Below are 24,323 nucleotides of genomic sequence, written 5' to 3' on the forward strand. Positions count from 1 at the left end.
GGTTTTTGGTTGTGACACCAAAGCTGTGGCGTTCCCTCTCAAAGAAGAGTCTCCATTATTATCTTCCACCCACAGGTGAAGACCTTTTTGTCTTACTCGGAATTCTCTTACTGACCCTCCTTCCTGTCTTGTGTTTTTCATTGTTGACATGTGTGGGTGTGTATTGTTTTTGAAATTGCACTTTTAAGATGTTAGCTGTCCACCACCTTGGGGGCGCTGGTTGGGTTGAAAGATGGGGGAAATATTTTCGAAAACAAAAATAAATGGCAGACCAGAGCAGTGAATCATGCAGAGATGCAGTGTGTCTCCTCGTCTGGAGAAATCACGAGGGAACAGCTCAGAGGCTTCTTGCAGGTTTTCTTCTTCTAAAAAACCGTTATGCCCAGCTGCTTTTAAAGCCCAAACAATGCTCCTTTAGTTGACTGAATGATTTAGTTATCTTGTCAGTTTCGTAAGTCTTCTCTCTCTTTTTGAACTGTAAGTCTCTCTTTTTGAACTGTTACCATCTGGCAGACGATACAGGTCTATCAAAACTAGGACAAAGAGGCTTAGAGACAGCTTCTACTCTAGAGCTGTGGTGATGCTGAACTCCGGGGCTTCGTGTTGATGTGTTTGGGGCTGTGTAGGGATGGGTGGAGGAGGGGGAAAGTGAGGATGGGGTATGAGTGTGAAATTGTGTGCATTGAGGAATGCTGCTGTAAATTTTCATTGTGCGTGCACAATGACAATAAATGCTTATGCTTATGTGGCATACAAGCCTACCTTGGCACAAAGGTTTGGGGATTACTGATATACCTTGGTTTGGTTAAACCTTGCTCTCCTCTCTTCCTTTTTGGTTCGGCCTGGACTCACTTTAGCCTCTGTCTCCCTCCTGTTCTAGGACCCGCGATTATCAGCTTTAATTTTCGACAAGCTTCAAGTGCCTGAATATTTACAGAAACCCAGGAGCGAAGGGGAAAACAGGTGTGATGTTTGTGCGACCCACCTGAACCAGCTGAAACAAGAAGCCATCCAGATCGTCCACAGCCTCGACCCGGCCGGCTGCCAAGACGCAGCGAATCCTGCCCACGGCTCCGTGGCAATGGCCGCCGTGTTGCCCAGGTTGAACCCCCCAAACATGGTTACTGTGTCTTCTCAGCGGGACTTGTCTCTCGTGGCCGGGCCGGTGGGTAGACCGCCTGGCAAAACGACAGGCCTTTTCTCCACAACGGAAAGGAAGAAAGGGATCGGGTGGCCGCAAGCGGCGAGCAGTTTCCCAAACTCCAGCGTTCAAGTGACGGTGGGGCCCAGTGGCCTTAGCGGGGCGTTGAGCTCGGTAACGATCCAGGCGCAGCAGTACCTCGAGGGGATGTGGAGCATCTCCCGAGTGAACAGCTTTCTTCCCCAAGCTTGTCTCGTAAGTAACTGACCGCACAGACTTGGGCGTTCTGAAGGTTTTTAATCTACTTCCTCCATATTCAATGTGGGTTTTTTTGACAAAGGGTCGCTTGGCAAATTTAAAAATTATTGTCTGATCTGATACATGTTTAATTGGAAGATGTGTTTAATGTGACTTGCATCCCAGATGAAAACCTGGGGTGGTGTCGTGGTTAAGAGCAGGTGGATTCTAATCTGGAGAACCGAGTTTGATTCGCCACTCCTCCACCTGAATGGCAGAGGCTTATCTGGTGAACCAGATGTGTTTCCGCACTCCTACATTCCTGCTGGGTGACCTTGGGCTAGTCACAGTTCTCTCAAGATTCTCTCAGCCCCACCTACCTCACAAGGTGTTTGTTGGGGGGGGGAAGGAAAGGAGCTTGTAAGCCACCTTGAGTCTCCTTACAGGAGAGAAAAGTAGGCTATAAATCCAAACTCTTCTCTTCTTAATTAAAAAATGCTATCAAGTTGCCGCTGACTTATGGCAACCTCATAGGGCAGGAGTTCCCAACCTTTTTGAGCCTGTGGGTACTTTTGGGATTCTGAAATGGTATGGGGGGTGCTGCAACAAAATGGCTGCCACAGAATGACTGCAGGGATCGAACCCTGCCACCAAACGATCGCCTTAACTCCAGTAATACGGTGCGCATCCTCGTGCTGTGATGGCAACTGCCCCCAAAGCAACACTTTAAAAAACTTGCACCAACTATCAAATGTCCAGCTGTCAATCAGGGCAAGCCTTGCAGAAGACCTACTGGGCCCACCCAGGTCCTGAAAACACTTGGCAGTTACCAGGAAACATGGTGGGTACCATGATGCCCGCAGCACCATTTGGGGAACACTGTCATAGGGCTGTGGTGGCGAACCTTTGGCACTCCAGATGTTATGGACTGCAATTCCCATCAGCCCCTGCCAGCAAGGCCAATTGGCCACACTGGCAGGGGCTGATGGGAATGGTAGTCCATAACATCTGGAGGTTCGCCACCACTGCCATAGGGGTTTCATGACAGGAGGAGTTCAGAGGTGGTTTGCCATTGCCCGCCTTTTCATAGCAACCCTAGACTTTCTCAGCGGTCTCTCTTGCACGTATTATCCAGGGCTGACCCTGCTCAGCTTCTGAGATCAGACAAAATCAGGTACCCATCACGGTGCCATGTTCAATAAAGCACCAAATGATGGTTTTGACAAAGGCAGTGCATAAAAATGAATAATTCTCATGTTTATTTGGGACTATGCTCTAATGTGGAATCATACAGTTTTCTCAACCACTGCCTCTCAACTGACTGTACTCAATCTTTTTCTGAGAGCATAGCGACCTCCAAAACATCCTGTAGTTATCAGGCTTTCTGAGGGCTTATAAATTGAGGGTTGTGGCTTTCGTCATTGAGTCATCTGGACTCTTCCTCTTTTCCTGCTGGCTTCCAGTTTTCCTAACATTATTGTCTTTTCCAGTGAGTCTTGACTTCTCATAATGACCACAAGGAGCAGGCATACCCTCCTCCCAATTATTTTTACGTTGCTTCTCCATACAAAAGCCTGTATATGGGTGTTCAGCAACACCCTCCCTCCCCCCCTACTTACAAGGAAGTTGCTTGTGATATCAGAATTCAGCCCTAAATCTCTTTAAAGTCAGAAAGATTCTAAGTAAGCTTGGTTATGATTGCCTTGCTCCTTTTTTCTTCAGTGTGCTGAAGTCATTTGCTTCTGCATTACTTTATTATTATTATTATTATTATTATTATTATTATTATTATTATTATTATTATTATTATTATTATTATTGAGTTCACAGCTGCCAGATCTTTAGCTGGTTGTTGGCCTTCATTACAATTTGAGCCTCACCCAGAGGCCTAGGAAGTTGCAATGCTGCTGCTGCTGCTGCTGCTGCTGCTGCTGCTGCTGCTGCTTCTTCTTCTTCTTCTTCTTCTTCTTCTTCTTCTTCTTCTTCTTCTTCTTCTTCTTCTTCTTCTTCTTCTTCTTCTTCTTCTTCTTCTTCTTCTTCTTCTTCTTCTTCTTCTTCTTCTTCTTCTTCTTCTTCTTCTTCTTCTTCTTCTTCTTCTTCTTCTTCTTCTTCTTCTTCTTCTTCTTCTTCTTCTTCTTCTTCTTCTTCTTCTTCTTCTTATTATTATTATTATTATTATTATTATTATTATTATTATTATTATTATTAACATTTGATAACCCGCTGACCCCCAAAGGGCTGTGGTTGGAATTTAGAACTACTCTGATGAATTCTGGAGGGGTGGGGAGAGAGAGTTAAGCTTCCTTTTGTTCAGTGTTCTTGCATTTGAGTAGTCCCAGAAAGTTACCAGGTAAGCTATTCCTTTGTCGCAGTTCCACTTTTATGGGATCACCTTCAAAACTTATCATAAAAGTAGGCCCATAATCCTTTTTGACGCCTGTGTAAATAATTACTGTCTAGAATCGCTGGGATTTTCTTTGTCCACTGAAGAGTATAATTATGAATGCTACCCCCCCTCCCCAGTGTAATAGCTTTTTATTCACCCCAAAGTTAACAAACTGGAATACAAATTGTCCGTGGTTTAGAGATAATCCTCGGATGAAATACGACAGCTGTTCCGAATGGAACGGCTTCACTAAATTCTAGGAAAATACTGAATTAAAAGTGTAAGATCAAAAATAAATGTAATTACCTGCACTGGGCTTTGGTTGAAGTTCGGATAGATGTGGACCTTAATCCGTGAATCTGTTAGAAATGTGCAGATAGGTGAACGGTGGTGAGGAAAAAGAAAGATATGTCCCTTTGTATATTCCCAAATAAGTTCATAAAAATGGATGATATAGCTCTTGCGAGCGCAGTAAAAACATCATAGCAAATAGAGCATGCTTTGCAAATGGGTTTTTTCGTGCAATATATGCCAAAGCAACAGCTATGCGAAGTTAAATGGGCCTCGAATGAAAACAGCCTCTGTGTGTGTGTGTGTTTGCGAAAACATATTTTGCTTTTCAGGATAATTTCTCAAAGCACTTATTTCAAAAGTTCTGGGGATTGTTGAAGGCTTTTATGGCCAGAATCGACTCGCTGTTGTGGGTTTTCCATGCCATGTGACCAGCGTCTGATAGTTTTTGCTCCTAGCTTTTTGCTCATATCTATGGCTGGCGTCTTCAGACGCATGTCACAGTAAAGATGCTGTAACAGGTGCACGTCTCATGACATGGCTCTGAAGATGCCAGCCATATATACAGGTGAGACGTTAGGAGCAAAAACCGCACCATAGCCACAAAGCCTGGACATATGATTTGGTTCTGTTCAAATATACTCTTTGGTTCTGTTCAAGCTAAGGCTGTTTCTGCATGGGCCAAAAAAGCTGGTAAAAGGACGGTACAAACAGCGTTATGGGCAGAGCATTCGCACGGCTGCTGCTGCAGAAACGACGCTGTAGCGATGAAGCAATGCTCCAGCGGCTCCACAATGGTTTATTCGAAAATCGCTCACCGAGCGACACTTTTCAACAATGGCTCTCCGCAGCCAGTGTCGTGCGAAGCGCCCGCCAGGAATCGGTGCTGCAGAGCCCGCCCCCCACAATGTCAGCCAATCTTGGTGCCGAACGCCCATGACGTCTATCCTGGGGAAAAAGAACGCCGCTTGCAAAACGCAGCTGTGCAAAGCGCTGTGGTTCAGCCGATGTGCTACCTGCAGCGCTGCCAATAACGCCGACGGCACAACGGTGTTGTTGGCTGTGCAGAAACGGCCATACCCATATTGATTTCATTTCTCCATCCTGGGAATCTTTATTTCACCATGGGGTTCTCCTTCCCAGTGATGATGATGATGATGATGATGATGATGATGATGATGATGATGATGATGATGATTTATTCGATTTGATAAACCGCCATACCCCCGAAGGGCTCAGGGCGGTGTACAACAGCAAATAACAAGACAATAAAACAAATCGAATAGCCCCAATTAAAACAATACAAAACCTTAAAACAATTAAAACTATAGCAGCAGTAACCTACAAAAATGAATAATAATAAAAGGCGTCTGGGATCAAACTCCAGTGGACAAACCCTGGGCGGGAGGGGGTAGGCAGATGGTCAGATATATAGCCAGTGCACGGGCAACAAAAGAGGGGCGGGCTCAGCAGCCGGCCCCCCCAAAAGCCCGGTGGAACATGATTCCCCACCCCCCTTAAAGCAAATGCAGTTTTTCCAGTATTAATTTTTGTATCTCATTCTTAATGACATACCAGCAGGCAAAAAATGCTCGAAATACCAAAAAGAAAAAAAGAGAGACATCAGTGGTAACAAACATGAAGCAAACTGATGATAATAACAGTGTGTGGTGGTTATTAGTAGAACTGTAGTGGTTAACATAGTGGACTCTAATGTGGAGAATGGGGTTTGATTCCCCACTCCTCCACAGGAGCAGCAAACTGTTATCTGGTGAACTGGATTTGTTTCCCTGCTCTTACACATCCCTAGTTCTCTCACAACTCTCTCAGCCCCACCTGCCTCACAAGGTGTCTGTTGTGGGGAGAGGAAGGGAAAGAAGCTTGTAAGCCACCTTGAATCTCCTTACTGGAGAGAAAGGTGGGGTATAAATCCAGACTCCTCCTCCCTCCTCCTCCTCCTCCTCCTCCTCCTCCTCCTCCTCCTCCTCCTCCTCCTCCTTCTTCTTCTTCTTCTTCTTCTTCTTCTTCTTCTTCTTCTTCTTCTTCTTCTCCTCCTCCTTCTCCTTCTCCTTCTCCTCCTTCTTCTCCTTCTCCTTCTCCTCAATTAAGGTTTATACCCTACTCATGCCCTGGAAATCTTGTTGGTCTTTAAGGTACTACTGGGTTCAAATCATGCTATTCCAATTTATTATGCTATCATGCTATTCCAGAGCCCCTTGGGGATGAGGCGGTCTATAAATTGAAAACATAAATAAATAAATAAATTATAAAGGACCTTAACCTTGAGTCTGTGGGCCCTGTACGGGATCCACCAGAAAGCCCTTTGAACAAACATTACAGGAGCTTCATCCAAACAGAGTGCCCCTGTGATTAAAAACAGGAACTGAGATTTTTCTCAAGGAATTCCAAGCAATCAAGATTTCTGTGCCGCTTCGCTGAAATGCACCTAGTCAGCAAGTCAGCTAATAGGCCTTGCTGGTGGGGTTCAGGTTAAAGAAAAGTTCCTGCTGAGACAAAGAAGAATAATGAAATATATTAGCTAATATCTAGAAATTCGGTATCAAAGGGTAAGGCATGTCTCTGCCTCTGGCACCATTAGTGTCTCTCAGAGCAGATATGGCAAGACACCGTAATGGGGCTAGGCTAATTTGAATCAACTTCACAGCACGTAGAAGCTGCATTAGGTGGAAGAGGAAAACTGATGTTCTTGCCCTAGCCGTACATGGATCTTTAAAGGAAACATTACGTTACATTTAGATCCTGTCTTTTTAAAAAACAATTTTTGTTTGCATCATGGAACTCAAGGAACCTTGTCTAGGACTTCAGTTGCCAACCTCCAGCTGATGGCTGGAGAGCTCCTGCTATTATAGCTGTTCTCCAGGTAACAGAGATTAGGTCAGCTGGAGAAAATGGCAGCTTTGGAAGGTGAACACAGGGACATTATATCCCATTGAAGTCTCTCCACTACCCAAACCCGGCCCTTCCCAAACTCTACCCCCCAAAATCCCTGGTGTTTCTCAACCTGGAGTTCGCAGTCCTTCATAGGACTCCCTGGAGGGGTTTCACCCAGGCACGGACTAAGGCTAGGCATGCTTAGAAGAAGAAGAAAAGTTGGATTTATATCCCCCCCTTTCTGTCCTGAAGAAGACTCAAAGGGGCTTACAAACTCCTTTTCCTTCTCCACTCACAACAAACACCCTGTGAGGTAGGTGGGGCTGAGAGAGCACTGAAGAACTGTGTGGGCCTAGCTCCAGGGAACCTAGGAGCCCAGATACCTCCCATCAAGCCCCTCATCTGCATGGCCACTGGCCATGCTGGCAGGGCCGATGGGAATTGTAGTTCCTGAACATCTGAGAGCCGCAGGTTCCCCTGTCTAGCCCGGTGAGACATGGCTCTCAGATGTTCAGGAACTACAATTCCCATCAGCCCTATCTGCATAGCCAGTGGCCATGCTGGCAGAAACTGATGGAGGATGACATGAAGGTCCTAGGCCTGTAAGGGGTAGGAACCTGTGGCTCTCCAGATGTTCAGGAACTACAATTCCCATCAGCCCCTATCTGCATGGCCAATTGGCCATGCTGGCAGAAACTGATAGGGTGTAGTTCCTGAGCATCTGAAGAGCAAATTCCTGAGGTCACCCAGGATCCTGTGGCATGTGTTGGAGTTCACAAGCTAATCTAGTTCACCAAATGTGCCTTCACAGCTGAAGTGACACAACGGGGAATCAAACCCGGTGCACCTGCTCTTAACCCCTACACCATGCTGGCTCTTAGGACTCAGTTTTATGCAAGGGCTTAGAATAATAGAATCATGGAAGGGTCAGACAGGCCATCTAGTCCAACCCCCCGCTCAAGAGCCAGCATGGTGTAGTGGTTAAGAGCAGGTGGATTCTAATCTGGAGAACCGGGTTTGATTCCCCACTCCTCCACCTGAGTGGCAGAGGCTTATCTGGTGAACCAGATGTGTTTCTGCACTCCTACATTCTCCTGCTTGGTGACTTTGGGCTAGTCCCAGTTCTTCGGAACTCTCTCAGCCCCACCTACGTCACAAGGTGTCTGTTGTGGGGAGAGGAAGGGAAAGGAGCTTGTAAGCCACCTGGAGTCTCCTTGCAGAAGAGGACGGTGGGGTAGAAATCCAAACTCTTTTTCATCTTCAAGGTGGGATCAGCTTAGACAAGTGTTCGTTCAGCCATTGCTTGAAGATTGCCAGTGATGGGGGGAGTTCCCTACCTCTCTAGGCAGCTGATTCCACTGCTGAATCATTCTTACTGTTAAAAAAGCCTTCCTGATGTCCAGCTGGTACGTTTCTGCCTTTGATTTAAGCCCATTATTGCCAGTCTTGTCCTCTGCTGCCAAGAGGAACAGCTGCCTGCCCTCCTCTCCGTGACAGCCCTTCACATACTTAAAGAGACCAATCACGTCCCCCCTCGCGCTCCTCTTCTCCAGACTAAACAGTCCCGTAGAGCTTGGTCTCTGGACCCCGATCGTCCTCGTTTCTCTCCTCGCCACCCACTCCATTTTGTCCACACCCTGTTTGAACGGAGGCCTCCGGAACTGCCCACAGCATCCCAGGTGTGGCCTGACCAAAGTTCCGTTGTGCAAATGCAGCTTCAGCAATTGCTTCATCAAAGAGAAAACTTTAACCCCCCCCCCCGCCCCGCCCCAAAAGGTATTCTTGAGCTGCTGGAGGAATTAAAATGGGCATTCTTGTGTTTTTGCATCGGGAATAAAAGCAGCTGTGTAGTGACTTTGTTCAGCAGCTTAGTTGAAGGAAATGAAAGGGTTAACATTTACCTCCCTTCCTACACCTTATAAGGCAATCCCTGCAGCTGCACTTGCAAAATAGAAGAAGATGATTTTGGATTTATACCCGGCCTTTCTCTCCTGTAAGGAGACTCAAGGTGGCTTACAAGCTCCTTTCCCTTCCTCTCCCCACAACAGACACCTGGTGAGATAGGTGGAGCTGAGAGTGTTCCGAAGAACTGGGACTAGCCCAAAGTCACCAAGCAGGAGAATGTAGGAGTGCAGAAACACATCTGGTTCACCAGATAAGCCTCAGCCACTCAGGTGGAGGAGTGGGAAATCAAACCCAGTTCTCCAGATTAGAATCCACCTGCTCTTAACCACCACGCTGGACTATTTAAAATGGGGATAGTAGTTTCAGCAAAGGAGGTTGTGTCATGTGCCCCCTACCCACACCTTGGGAACTGTTAAGTTTTCACAGAAGAATGATCAAGGACTGGTTTATCTGATGTCTGAAGGTGTGACCCATCTGAGAATGGATCCCTTTTACGAGCATCTTTCCATGGGAGTCTCTAGAAACTGAGGTCATGCTTGCTGCTTGCCCAGGGGCCAGAATGACACTGCTCAAAAAACGAAAACACCCCATGTTTGCATCGTTACACATTTGATTTGGGACAATGCAATCTGCTACATGCAGATGTTGTCCTGGTGCCGTCTGCTCTCCCTGCTGTGTCCCTATTCTGGCTTGGATCTGGCATTTCTGTGCATGGAACATGACTTTCATGACTCCCCTCTCTTACTGGAGCCTGAAATATTCCCTCCCCTCAGTTCTGCCCTTGTGGGAAAATCACATTCTGGAATCCATGCCCTACGAGGAGAGACTGAGGGAGCTGGGCATGTTTAGTTCGGCGAAGAGAAGGTTAAGAGGTGACATAGTAGCCATGTTTAGATATTCGAAGGGATTTATTTATTTATTTATTTATTTATTTATTTATTTATTTATTTATTTATTTATAATTAGTTTTATATACCGCCCCTCCCCCGAAGGGCTCTGGGCGGTGAACAACACAATAAAACAATAGTTACAATAAAAACCCCATTAAAACAACATGTTGTCATGTTGGTGAGGGAGCAAGCTTGTTTGCTGCGGCTCCAGAGTCTAGGACCAGGAGTAATGGGTTCAAGGTGCAGGAAAAGAGATTCCACCTAAACATCAGGAAAAACTTCCTGACAGTAAGGGCTGTTTGACAGTACCTCGGAGTGTGGTGGAGTCTTCTTCTTTGGAGGTTTTTAAAGAGAGGCTGGATGGCCATCTGTCAGGAGTGCTTTGATTGTGTGTTCCTGCATGGCAGGGGGTTGGATTTGATGGCTCTTGGGGTCTCTTCCAACACTATGATTCTACACCAGTGGAAATCTTTCCACCCAAAGAAAAACGCTTGATGGATTCTTTCACCCATGGAGAAGTTCCTCTTTGCGCTGTGAAATTCACCACCTGCATTTAGAAAACTAGCAACACTGAAGATTTTGTTTTGAAAGTTTCTCTTGGCGGAGTGTCGAGCTCCTCTGGAAAATGTGGTTAGGGGGCCACACTTGTAAACATAGAGGCCTCTGTGCCATCTTCCTGGTAAGGAGGAAGACTGTCCTAAAAACCTCTTTCACCCGGGCACCCTGCCAGTGGGAAAAAACCCCTCCCAAACAAACAACCCCTCACTCTATTTGATCTTTTCTCACCTGCAGGCCAAGCAGAAGTTTATTTATTTACAGTCGCTCTGGTGGAAAGTAAGTGACGTTACTCCAAATCCTAGCCGGTGGCTTAAGCGGTCAGGTAGAGGCTATGGCGAGTAGAATAGCAATAACTGATCAAAAAAAAGAAACTGGTTATGGGCTGGATTTCACCTGTTCCCATCAGAGCCCAGCTTTTAACACAAGGTAGCTGGAGGTGATTCACAGACAGGAATGGAATGCAGCGCCACCTTTGCAATTGCCAGTTCTGATACTGATGCTTTGTTTTTCTGTAGGAATGGTTGCTGATAGGTCAATGGTCTGTCTCACTACAGGGTAGCTTCAAGTGTTTATGGGAGTAGTACATCCCCCCCCCCCCTTTGTTTGCTTTCTAGTCAGATTGGGGAAATCCCAGCTTCTATTGGTGGTGCACACTGTACACTCGCTAGTATACTTGCTAGGTCTCGGCCGTGCACTTTGATACTACTCCTGCAGAACCACGCAGGTGATGTTGAAGAATGTATGCAATTCATTCTTTGCGGACTTCCCCCAGCTTTTCTTGCGTTCATGCATTTTAAAGGAGTCCGTTGCAAATCTGAAGAGCGATTCAGCTGGGCTAATTGGAAAAGATTTATTGCGTGGCTGCGAAGGACGTGGCATTGTTTCATGAAAGCGTGTGCATAAAATAGTGCGGCGGGCTGCGGTAGCATTCAGCGCGGGCTTTTAGTTTCCCTTCTTTCCATTTATGTGTAATATTGATTTTATTTCACTGTCCAGGGTGGTAATGGATTTATAATTAGAATACAGTCTCAGTAATCAATGATGAGATTATTAGGCATATAAATAGAACTTCTGAGCCTGCGATGAGGTAATTTCCTGCTGTAGCGGAGGATCAATCATGGAGGTTTCACTGTGAATTTTTAAATAGCGCTGGTAAGATTTAGGATTGAGATGCCGCTAAAGAAGTAAATTCAGGCCTGCTTCTTCGTTTTCCTACTAAGTGAAAGGACGGTTGTCTGTCAGGCAGGGGCGTACTGCCCAGGGGGACATATGGGGTCAAATGTCCTCGGGCTGCAGCCATTTAGTCACATGGGGGGCGGAAAACCCCTCCCCTTTCTTGATGACCTAGTGCAGTGATGGCGAACCTTTTTGAGACCGAGTGCCCAAACTGCAACCCAAAACCAACCTATTTATCGCAAAGTGCCAACACGGCAATTTAACCTGAATACTGAGGTTTTAGTTTAGGAATAATGATTGGCTCTGAGGCGTGTGTTACTCGGGAGTAAGCTTGGTGGTAGTCGGTGGCTTTGCTTTGAAGCAACCATACAACTCTTTGAACGGGTGACTCACGATCCTAGGAGGGTTTACTCAGAAGCAAGCCACATTGCCAGCAACTGAGCTTACTCCCAGGTAAAGGATCACGCTTTAGTTCTTTGCTTGAAAATCAGTGGGGTTTAACAGTGCTTAACAGGGTTACCTATACGGCTTCCCCAAAACTAGGTCTTAGGTTTAATGCTAATAATCGAGCCCAGTGGCCCAGGCCAGCCTAGATGTGTGTGTGTGTGTGTGGGGGCAATTGTGCATGCCCACAGAGAGGGCTCTGAGTGCCACCTCTGGCACCTGTGCCATAGGTTCGCCATCACTGACCTAGTGCAAAAAACCCATGTTTGGTCATGGTGGGGGAGGGTGGCTGCCCATACAAGGTGGAGGTGGGTGAGTGGGTGGGTGGGGGGGAAACACAGATTTTGCACCGGGCTACATTTTTCCTAGATGCGCCTCTGCTAGGGCTACATTTTCCCTAGATACGCCTCTGCTGTCAGGTCAGTTTGGTGTAGCGAATTAAGTGTCTCTTCAGCATCTACAGATGCATCCACAAACACACCTCTAGAAGGTGTCTCACAATTGCGGTACCGGTGTCACAGGTATTCTGGATATGGGAGGTATTAGAAGGGTGAGGGACAGTTCCCTGTCTGGGGGAATACAAGTCCTTCATTGAGCACCCATGAAGCTGCCTTATTCTGAATTGGACCCTTGATCCATCAAAGTCAGTATTGTCTACTATACTGGCAGGGGGTTTCCATTGCCTGAGGTAGTGGCCTTTCATTTCACCTACCCCCTGATAATTATAGTTCCAGATGCCTGGGATTGAACCCAAGACCTCCTGCATGCCAAGCATATGCCCCAGCACTGAGCCACAGCAATTGCCTCTGAACCACATCCTTCTCATTACTTCAGACTCTTCCTGATAACCCCCTCGACTTCCCATCTTGACGGTCTCTCCCTCCCTTCCCTCCTTGTCTGCTGATGGTGGACCGGTTGTTGTGGCCAAGTTTGTTTCAAGCAAACATACACCCCCCTAATGAAGATAAATGAAGCTGAGTTGTGAGCTCAGGCACCCCTTAAGCTGCAGCTGACGCTTGGCCGTAGAGCTCGACTCTTCCTCCAATCCCATCATGTAATCCTCTCATCGCCTTTAGTACAACTTGAAGAGGGCTGGAGCAAAGGCATGCTAATGGGCAAAGAGAGAAAGGGGGCTGGGCCGAGACAGGGGAAAGAAGGATTATGGGAACATACCACAGAGTGCGAATAGGACAGTGGGGGGGAAGGAGTTTGGAAAGGGATAAGGAAGGAATGGGGAAGAGGGGTCCAGAAAGTGGGGCTCCTGGAAGCACATCAGTGACACTGTGTTGGGGTTGACCAGGGGCGTACTGCGCAGGGGGACATATGGGGACAAATGTCCCTGGGCTGCGGCCATTTAGTCTCAGGGGGGTGGAAAATTGCCCCCACACCGCTCCTCCTTCCCCTTGGTCCATACACTGACTTCAAGACCTGGTGCAAAAAAAGTTGTTTGGTCGTGGTGGGTGAGGGCCCATTGGGTGCGGGGGGGGGGGGGAACACTCAGATTTTGCACTGGGCTCCATTTTCCCTAGTTATGCCTCTGGGGTTGACCTTGCATAATCCCAAAGCATAGGCTCCATTTTAGTTTGCTGATTATCTAGCCCAATTGAAGGGTGCATTTGAGAGCCACTCTTGAGGACCGTCCCAAGCTCTGCCCCTCGACACAGAGAGCTTCCAAGGCCTGTGCATTGACTCTGAACCTTTCATTCCTGCTTGCGTCTTATAGTTTCTGGGCATGCCCCTTGGCATTACTGCAGTGAATTTATTGGGGAATATGGAATCCTGGGTAGTTGACAGCTTATGAGGGCTCAGACCTTTCACTCTGCTAGTGTGCACTTCTGAGGCCTTTGTCTGGATCACTCATAGGTCGATTCCGCACACGAGTAAAATAGGTTCGACCCAGTTCCCAGTTGACCTAGGTCAAAGCCATTGTTGTTCCCCACTGCAATCAGCTTGATCCCAGCTCGGAGGACGGAATCATCCTGTGCCTCTTCGCCGCTCCGTTCTGATTGGCTACTGTTCTACGGCCGTGTTCCGTCTATCCCCACACACGTTATAAAAAAAAACTACCACAGGAATGGAGGGACGAAGGTGGCGTTTTTTGATTGGCCAGCTGTACGCATGGCTGAAACACTCAGCTGTGATTGGCTGAATGGGGGACTCCTGGCACCAGAGATTCCGCACTTTACTGGAATCGAGCTGAGTTCGAGCGTGGTTCCCTGAAAAAGTAGTCGTTTCCAACTGGAGTCGGAAATTGGACCGTTACACGGGGTGAAGCTGGTACAAAACCACGTCGATCCCAGTGGTTGCGCGGAGCACTTAGGTCGAACGCAGCTTGAACTTAGGCCGATAACGCAAGTGCGGAATCGACCATAGAATCATAGAGTTGGAAGAGCCCACAATGGCCTTCCAATCCAACCCCCTGCCATGTAGAAACACACAATCAATGCACTCCTGACAGATGGCCATTGAGCCTCTGTTTATAAACCTCCAAAGAAGGAGACTCCACCACACTTCTGAGAGTCTTCTTCCAGCTGGAAGCATATCCGTGTTCTTCAAACAACGCTACTTGACCATCTTAAAGATGCAAGTTCTTTGAGTTCTTTCTCCCTCAGTTTCCCTTTTAAGAAAGATGTGTACTGAATCTTTTGAATCTGGGCTTTTGCATGGCCTTTGTGAGGCAGATGCTCATGGACACTTTCAGACACGCCTGTTGATGATACATATGTGTCCCCTTTTGACTCTGAGCCAGAGTCCACACCTAGAAAGACAACTTAACCAAGGACCAGGAGTAATGGGTTCAAGGTGAAGGAAAAGTGATTCCACCTAAATATCAGGGAAAACTTCCTGACAGCAAGGGCAGTTTGACAGTGGAACGCACTACCTCGGAGTGTGGTGGAGTCTCCTTCTTTGGAGGTTTTCAACGAGAGGTTGGATAGCCATCTGTCAGGAGTGCTCTGATTATGTGTCCTTGCATTGCAGGGGTTGGACTTGATGGCCCTTGGGGTCTCTTCCAACTCTATGATTCTAAGTGTTGACATTGTGTAGGGCTGTGCTGATCTGCAGAGAGGTCTGTAGTTCATTAGGGAAAGCTTATACAAATACCCCTTTCTTGCAGCCTTGTAAATCCTTCTCGCTCCCCCCTCCCCCTTACACCAACCTTTGTCAGTGGAGTAAGACAACAGAACCAGTAGCTGGATATTTTGTTCCGGCTTGGGTAAATGGTTCTTTTCGATTGCAGTGGTTGTTCTGAGCGCATTGTGAGCATTGGACAAAAGAGCCCCGTTTCAGCTCGATAAAGCACCGCGCATCTCTAATGTGAAGTCAGTAAATAGAGGTCAGACAAGGTTTCGTTCCCATTTTCCCCCCTTCTTGCTGGTGATGAATCCTTAGCAATAGAACAGATTACTTTACTCGTGCTTCATGGCTTTGTGTCCTCATCACTTGCCAAGCTGTGATGCTAAGAGAAGACTGCTCTCAGCGTGGGCCATTATGTTGTGGCGGATTGTCAGGCTTGGGCCCTGCGAAGTTGGAGATGCGTATAAAGTGCCGTCAAGTCGCAGCTGACTTACGGTGACCCCTCACTGGATTTTCAAGGCAAGGGAGGAACTGAAATGGTTTACCATTGGCTAGCTCTTCATAGTAATCTTGGTGGTCTTGCATCCATATGCTAACCAGGGCTGACCCTTCCTAGCTTCTGAGAGCTGAGATCTATCAAGCCTGGGCCATCCAGGTCAAGGCAAGTCATAAGAACATAAGAAAGAGCCTGCGGGATCAGACCAGAGTCCACCTAGTCCAGCACTCTGCTACTCGCAGTGGCCCACCAGGTGCCTTTGGGAGCTCACATGCAGGATGTGAAAGCAATGGCCTTCTGCTGCTGCTGCTGCTCCCGAGCACCTGGTCTGCTAAGGCTTTTGCAATCTGAGATCAAAGAGGATCAAGATTGGTAGCCATAGATCGGCTTCTCCTCCATAAATCTGTCCAAGCCCCTTTTAAAGCTATCCAGGTTAGCGGCCGTCACCACCTCCTGTGGCTGCATAAGTCATGAACACAAGTGGTCTGTCATTGCCTGTCTTTGCATAGCAGTCCTGGACCCCTCATTAGATTTTCAGGGCAAGGGAGGAACAGAAATGGTTCACCATTTGCTGGTTCTTCATAGTAGCCCTGGACTTTCTTCATGATCTCCCATCCAAATACTAACCAGGGCCAATCTTGCTTAGCTTGTGATATCTGACAGGGCCAAGGTGGCTTCCAAGCTCCTTTCCCTTCCTTTCAGTACAACACACACCTTGTGAGGTTGGTGGGACTGAGAGAGTTCCGAAGAACGGTGACTAGCCCAAGGTCACCCAGCAGGAATGTAGGAGTGTGGAAACCAGGTTCACCAGATGAGCCTCAGCCACTCAGGTAGAGGGATGGAGAATCAAACCCGGTTCTCCAGATTAGAATCCACCTGCTCTTAACCACTACACCATGCTGGCTCATAACCACTGCCCCATGCAGGTCTGAGCTCTCCCACCTTGTCTTTTCAGTATGAATTAACTTCCCTACTTTGGGCATAATCATACTTTAGCATTACATTTGCCTATATCCATTGCCCTAATTTGGATAGCCCAGTTTAGCCCGATCTCGTCAGATCTCAGATGCTAACCAGGGTTTACCCTGGCAAGTATTTGGATGGAAGACCTTCAAGGAATACCCACTGCAGCTGGGGAGAATCAACAACATTTATTCCTCTACTTGCGCCTGCAGAAATTCTAGGGTGGACTCCAAGCCCGTGCCTTTCCTGCCTCTTTTGCAGGTGTCCTTTGAGTTTGTATGTCTTTGAGTTACTTGTATGTGTTCAAAAAGGATGAACTATTTATCGTAGTGCATACACCACCTATGGACAAGGGATAGGGATCCAGCCATCTTTTTCACTCAGCCTCACCTAATTTCTCTGCTTGTCGCAGCCCCCTTCCCGCATGGCTTTGTCCCCCCCAAACTCCTCAGCATAGTTGTTTTGGTGGTCAAAGGAGACACCCGCATCCCTTTTTCACCAGTAGAAAAGCAGGTTTAATCTGTACTCTGTTCCACAGAAAGACGATAGTTCGGACCGTTGAAGTACAGCGGTTGACAAGATTGTACGCCTCCACATTAGAATATAGTCCTGAACATCTATGAGAATTGTTGTTGTTTTGTACGTGCTGCCTTTGTCGAAACCATTATTTTGTGCACTATTGAACATGCTACTTTTTTGCTTTCAGACTGTCAAACGGATGGGGGTAGGCGCAGGAACCCAGGCGGAGCAATCTACAGCAATGAATGTCCGGCATGCTTTGTTCCCGGTAAGTGAGCAGATGGAATATGCTTAGGCCCCGTAATTCTCATCCATATTTCGGGTGTGGAACGAGAGGGTAAAACCCGAGGGGCCCCTCGCCTCCGCGACATGCAGAATAATGCACTTTCAATCCACTTTCACAATGGTTTGCAAGTGGATTTTGCTATTCCACACAGTAAAATCCAGCTGCAAAGTGCATTGAAAGTGGATTGAAAGTGCATTATTCTGATTGTGCAGAAGGGTCCCCAGTGAGGTTCTCTTCCCTGTGTGATCAGCTTGAGAAGGGCACCACGCCTAAGATGCAGACCTGAGGTAAAGTGGTAGCCTGTAGACTGCACCTGTAAATTAAGAGTTAAACTAGTTAAGAAGACCCTAGTGCAGGGGTCTGCAACCCAAGGCTCCGGAGCCGCATGCAGCTCTTTCAGCCTTATACTGTGGCTCTGCGTGGCCTGGAGGTCGGAAGGTAGCGTGGGCGTGTCCCTCCAGCCCTTCAGAGCAGTGCTGGAAGGAAAGGTGAGTGGAGGGGCTGAACTGGACCTGCCTCTCTGGCTCTGTAGATCTTTGGAGCCGTAGAAAATGGGTCCAAATGGCTCTTTGGGTGGTAAAGGTTTCTGACCGCTGCCCTAGCGGATCACTGAGTGGATCTTCTCAGCATTTAAAAAAAAGAGAAATAGTATGCTGGTGCCAAAGGGCAAATCCTTCTCTCCTACTCTCGCTCTGGCCTTCCCCCGCCATCCGTTCTTGGTTTCTTTCTACTTATCTTTCCTTTCCCTTCTTTAGCGGCTAATTGGCTCTTCTCTTCCTGCTCTCAAGCCCTTTGGCCAATTAGCTGCTAAAAGGGGAAAGAAGATAAGCAGAGGTAAACAACCTTCCCTAACCTGGATGGCCCAGGCTACCCCGTCTCACCAGATCTTGGAAGCTATGCAAGGTCAGCCCAGGGAGGTAATTGAATGGGAGACCACCAAGAAAGTCCAGGGTTGCTATGGAGTGACAGGTAATGGCAACCTTGAAAACTTTATGGGGTCAACGGCTGCGACTGGACAGCTCTTTCCACCACCAGTGAACAGTGGAGAAAAGTGATCAATGGTCGAATCCCCACTTGAAATTTGAACGCAGATCCAAACCTGTTAGTTGTGAAACTGTGTCCTCTTCATTGGAGTTTCTCCTTCCCCACCGCAGCGAGCACACAGCACACACACCCAGTTGCAGAACTCTTAGCAATCCCCACTACAATCCCCAGGTGAGCTTGCTTTGCCGGTCTCCCCTGATTGGCTGGTGTGCCTTGATGGGGTGGAACCTTCTCCCACTGCGGAAATGTACATTGTAGGGGCATGATCAAAAAACCAGCGTGTAAAAGTTTAATGTTCAACTGTTCAACTGTGCAAACAGTTAATCGTTACCTGTGTAAACTATTAACGATTCAAAGTTACACGTTTGACTGTTTAACGTTTGCGTCCCTTTCTGCTGGCTGATCGCAAAAGCGGAAACAAAACCAAGGAAAGGCTGCGTGCACATCGCAGCGCTGATTGGTTGCCCGAATTCCGCATCACACTCCAGGGCAGGAAACGAGTCAGGGTTTCAACCCTCATCCCTCCCCTCGGATCAGCTCTGAACCGTGTTAATGGGGTCCATGCCACTTGCAACCAGGTCCTGCCGGAACACGGATTAATGGGGAGAACGAGCGCCAGAAACGGAATCTGCCACGCAAGCAATGTGGATGTCGTCCCTCAAACCTGGTTAGTTTGTGTTCTGAAACCTGGCTAAGAAGATAGTGGGGATTCGACCAGTGATGGTTCCTTCCTTCCTGCAGTGCCTGCGATCTTACCCAGATTTCTCTGCCTGTCCTTGAAAGAGTTTCATAATTCTCAGCTATCAGATCCTAGTCCAACACCGTAAATTGCCCAGTTGATGGGCAGTGTGAATTGAACTAGGCTCCTCATGAAAGACTTGTGCCACAGGTAGCGTGGAGTGACATGTTTTGCCCCCAGTAGTGATAACAATAATGAAAGTGCAGCATAAAAGTGATTTTTAAAAACAGAGAACTCCAGTTTGAGGTTTGGAGGAATGACTTTCGTGGGATAGTTCTGTGACTTTGATCACCCCAGATGCATAAAAGTCTGAGAGGCGCATGTTTAGGCGCAGGGAGCTCGGCGCTGTTCTTGTTACTGAGCCGCAGCTGCAGTTACTAAAGCAACTGCGGAAGTGTATTTTAGTCATAAAGTGCCTCTTACACTATGTTATAACGAGCCCTGGTGGAAACGTTGTCAAGGAGCAGTAAAAAGTTTATGCCGAGATTCTTTCCCCCACAAAATGGTTTAGGCGGCGCGTTTGCCATACTTTTTTATGATGATCTTGTTGGTTTGTCAGGGAAGTCTGTTCCGCAGCCAAGTGTGAATGTGTGTCTTGCTGATGTTCGCAGCCACGGAGGTTTTTACGGCCTTCGAATTACCTGCACGGTCTGATTTACGTCACGTTTGTTCCAGTTAATGGTGGTAGGTCATGGAGTCTTGAGGTGAAAAGCTCTGAGGCAAGGCTATTTGTTATGATTTCATGGGCAAGCAGTTACTTCTCCGAGGATGCAAATTTGCTAAATCAAGATTCTACCTACGTAGATAAATACCATTCCGTTAGCTGTGACCGTGGTGGAATATGTTAGGTTAGCTCATAAAGATTCTTCAAACCTGTGTGTCAGCGTGCCAGTCAGTTAGAACGTTCGCCAATAAAACATCCATCTTGCTTCTGTTTGTACGACTTTCTCGTGGCTTGCAAAAATTGCGTCAGAGATTTGTTGTTCCCGTCGGTATTTTTCAAAAATTTCCAGGGGTGTCTTGACATAGCTCCCAGAAGTTTCAGTGAAAAACAGTACGAGGGGAGGTCTAGACTAGGTCTACGGAGACCTGAGTTTAAATCGCTGCTCACCTGTGAAATTCACTGCATGACGCTGGGCCGTTTCTTGTTTTTCAACCTAATCTGCCCCACAAGTAGTGAGAACCAAAGGTGGATAGAAGCCCATCCTACCTTTCTTCCTAGGGGTTAGTAGTTAGGCAGAGTTCTTATAATTTCCAGATGTTATGGGATCTCGAGCAATCCCCATCAGCCCCTGCCAGCATGGCCAATTTGCCATGCTGGCAGGGGCTGATGGGGATTGTAGTCCATAACATCTGGAGTGCCAAAGGTTCGCCACCATGGTCCTAGGCTACCTGTGCTGAGTTATCTGTGAACCATGTTGGTGCTGGACAGGGTTGTCCATGCCTGATGGTTCAGGAACCACTACTGAAACTTTTTTGTTCTCTGCACTTCCCTTTGAGGTGCATAATGTTTTATGACCGTGGTGGCAAACCTTTGGCACTCCAGATGTTATGGACTACAATTACCATTGGCCGTGCTGGCAGAGGCTGATGGGAATTGTAGTCCATAACATCTGGAGTGCCAAAGGTTCGCCACCACTGTTCTATGATGTTTGTACTTCTCTTGGAGAGACTCTTTGGCTCATGGGCTCTTGGGGAGACTCTTTGGCCCATAGGCATGCCTCTGTGTCTTTTTCATGCGTTGCTGAAAGTACGGTTGCCCCCTAGAATTGCCACTTATTTCCAGCATAGCGTAGTGGTTAAGAGCAGCAGACTCTAATATCTAATTCTAATCTGGAGAACCGGGTTTGATTCCCCACTCCTCCACCTGAGTGGCAGAGGCTTACCTGGTGAACCAGATATGTTTCCGCACTCTTACATTTCTTCTGGGTGACCTTGGGCCAGTCACAGTTCTTCAGGGCTCTCTCAGCCCCACCTACCTCCCAAGGTGTCTGTTGTGAGAAGAGGAAGGGAAAGGAGCTTGTAAGTCACATTATAGAAGAGAAAGGTGGGGTATAAATCCAAACTCCTCTTCTTCTTAATATGGAGAACTGGGTAAGATTCCCCACGCTATCACATGAAACTTTCTGGCTATTCCCAGTTCTTTCAGGGCTCCCTCAGCTCCACCTGTCTCTCGAGGCATCTGTTGTAGGCAGGGGAAGGGAAGTTGATTGTAAATCACTTAAAAGTAGGGAAAAACCAGGTATAAAAACCAACTCTTCATGTTCTTCTTCTTTCTCACATTGAACGACTTCCGATCTGCTTCTATCATGTTATAACAGTCCATGTTTCCATATCCCTGTCACGCCGGGATGGTATGTGGGGTAGATGGACCTCATCAATGACATCACTACTGGGGTTGTCATAAATTTCCACTGTCAAATTAGACCTATGTTTCCTTATCTCACAGTTAACGTCTAAGATTAATTAATTTGTGATTATTACAACGAAATCTGAAAGGGAGAAAAGGAAAATAGAAGAAAAAGGTAAGTATAAGAGAAATTAAAGAAGGAAAAAAGAAAATTTGATTCCGAATACTCATATTATATACATGCAATTATAGTTCTAAGATATTATAGTTCTCTATCTTAAATTTAAATTAACTTCTAACTTAATTCATTGTGACTTCACCTTCACGTACAGATCTTCGATCGATAATCTTCATCAAATTATATTCAACATTATTAAGCTGACTATTTGATACTAAATGTTGTAATAAATTAAGTTCCCTATCTTCTATTGTACATATATCGACTTACTTCGACTTCTAACTATCTTACTTTATGTTATGTTTCCTCTATAATCTAAACTTATTATTTTTTAATATATAATTCAACATTCGGTAACATAAAAATCTTGCACAACACTCAATTTAATATTGAACCGGAAGAATATTGATGTCATTTTCTTCTGATATATGTTTTATCCAAAGCTGCCAGTCCTTTCTGTATGTCTCTGCTGGCAAAAGTCTAATTTGGTGAGCTTTTGTCCATAACAAATAGATACCCTGTTTCCCCGAAAATAAGACAGTGTCTTATATTAATTTTTGCTCCCAAAGATGCACTATGTCTTATTTTCAGGGGATGTCTTATTTTTCCGTTCCACAGCTGCATGCTCTGGTCGACGGGCCTGCTTCCAAACAAAAACTTTGCTATGTCTTACTTTCGGGGGATGCTTTATATTTAGCACTTCCGCAAAACCTCTACTACGTCTTATTCTCAGGGGATGTCTTTATTTTCGGGGAAACAGGGTACTGGTACTGCACTTTCGTCTTCCACTCTTCCATTGTCGGGAGGTCTTCTGCTTTCCAATATTTAGCATATACTAAACGTGCTGCTATAATCAAATGAAACATTAAATGCATATTTGATTTCCCCAAGCCGTTTCCTACCATTGTAGGACTTAACATTGGCCATGCCAGCAGAGGCTGATGGGAATTGCAGTCCACGAACATCTGAAGAGTCAGAGTGGAACACTCCCGCCTTAAAGCAACTCAGCATGTCTCTGCTCTCGATACATCTCTGTGACTGCCCAGTTATTTAGGAGCAAATCAAATATGAAAGTGACAGTCCCTACGTGTTCATTGTGCATATGTTTGTGCGTTAACAATTAAATCATTCCACAAAACTTCTTTGGAATGATAGAAGCTTAAAAAACATCAGGACAACGGTGCCTAACCTTTTTGAACCTGCAGGCATCTTTGGAATTGTGGGGGAAGATGCTGAGTGAACCCCAGAAATGACTGCCAGAGGTGGTAGAGCCAAATACAGAGCTTACCTCCTCATTTTGCAAAAGCTTCACTAGAAAGGAATAAAAAGGATTGAAGGAAAGCCTGAGTTTTCCATATCCTAGTAGTCCAACACCTTAACAAATATACCACACGGGCTTTCTTGCTTACTCTTATTACAAACTTGTTAAATAGGTCAGTGTTGTTTTCATATTGGAACTAGACGAGCATCAAAGCTGAGTGTGGTTTGGTTGGACCACCCAGTGCATTCATGTCTGTGATGAGGTTTCAGCCAAGTTTTTGTGGCTCATTTGTGGCTCATTTGAGGCTCATTTGAGTCAGCGTGGAATAGTGGTTAAGAGCAGATGGATTCTAATCTGGAGAACCGGGTTTGATTCCCCACTCCTCCATCTGAGTGGCAGAGGCTTATCTGGTGAACCTGATGTGTTTCTGTACGCCTACATTCCTGCTGGTTGATCTTGGGCTAGTCACAGTTCTCTCAGAACTCTCTGAGCCCCACCTACCTCACAAGGTGTCTGTTGTGGGGAGAGGAAGGGAAAGGAGCTTGGAAGCCATCTTGGGTCCCTTACAGGAGAGAAAGGTTGAGTATAAATCCAAACTCCTCCTTTTCTTCTTCTTCTTCTTCTTCTTCTTCTTCTTCTTCTTCTTCTTCTTCTTCTTCTTCTTCTTCTTCTTCTTCTTCTTCTTCTTCTTCTTCTTCTTCTTCTTCTTCTTCTTCTTCTTCTTCTTCTTCTTCTTCTTCTTCTTCTTCTTCTTCTTCTTCTTCTTCTTCTTCTTCTTCTTCTTCTTCTTCTCCTTCTCCTTCTCCTTCTTCTCCTTCTCCTTCTCCTTCTCCTTCTCCTTCTCCTTCTCCTTCTCCTTCTCCTTCTCCTTCTCCTTCTCCTTCTCCTTCTCCCTTCACACGGCTGCCCGTTTTTGTGTTAAGACCGGGAGGAAGAACTCTAGTTAATTATGCATGAGCCCCCGGTTTGTTTTCATTTTCCACCCCAACATTTCCACCCATGGGCAAACATTGCCGTTTTTCCAACATTCTGATTGGCTGTAGCTGTGGGGCAGGGAGACCAGGTGGCAAGGTGGGAAAAATAAACCAGTCCATCTCCCGTGGTGTTTGCATAGGAGTGGGAGCAGCGCCAATTTAGCAATTTTTGAAAACCCCTGGAGAACGGAAACCTCACAGGGCGGGCCCGATTTAGGGCCGCAAGCCATACGAAAGTCATGCGCAGACTGGGATATTTCACCTCCCCAACCCAGGATATATGCTCCGTGTGGAAAATGCCCCAGCCAGCCCCTGCTCCACCTCATTCTGCCCTGTATGGCGCTTCTGAGGCAGTCTTAAGGGCAGCCCTGCGCAGAACAAGTTGCAGTAGTCCGCACTCAATCCCTGCTGAAAATAATTCCTCAAGCAGGGTGGTGTTTTTTTTTAAAGTCTTGCATTTCTTTCATACTCTGTCAGTACATGGCAAAACTTGTTTAACCTCTGACTTTAGGGGTGTT

At 46.6% G+C, this 24,323-nt stretch overlaps 1 protein-coding gene across 1 annotated transcript in view; it reads left to right on the top strand.

The window, feature by feature from the left end:
• The window catches only part of KIF26A (kinesin family member 26A), a 215,559-nt gene that overhangs the window by 91,606 nt on the left and 99,630 nt on the right, over nucleotides 1-24,323 (top strand). Inside the window, 1 exon segment of the mRNA XM_048486723.1 lies at nucleotides 881-1,396. Within this exon segment, the coding sequence (XP_048342680.1) occupies nucleotides 881-1,396 (516 nt within the window).

This window comes from Sphaerodactylus townsendi, linkage group LG02 (assembly GCF_021028975.2).
Source record: "Sphaerodactylus townsendi isolate TG3544 linkage group LG02, MPM_Stown_v2.3, whole genome shotgun sequence".
Lineage (NCBI taxonomy): Eukaryota > Metazoa > Chordata > Lepidosauria > Squamata > Sphaerodactylidae > Sphaerodactylus > Sphaerodactylus townsendi.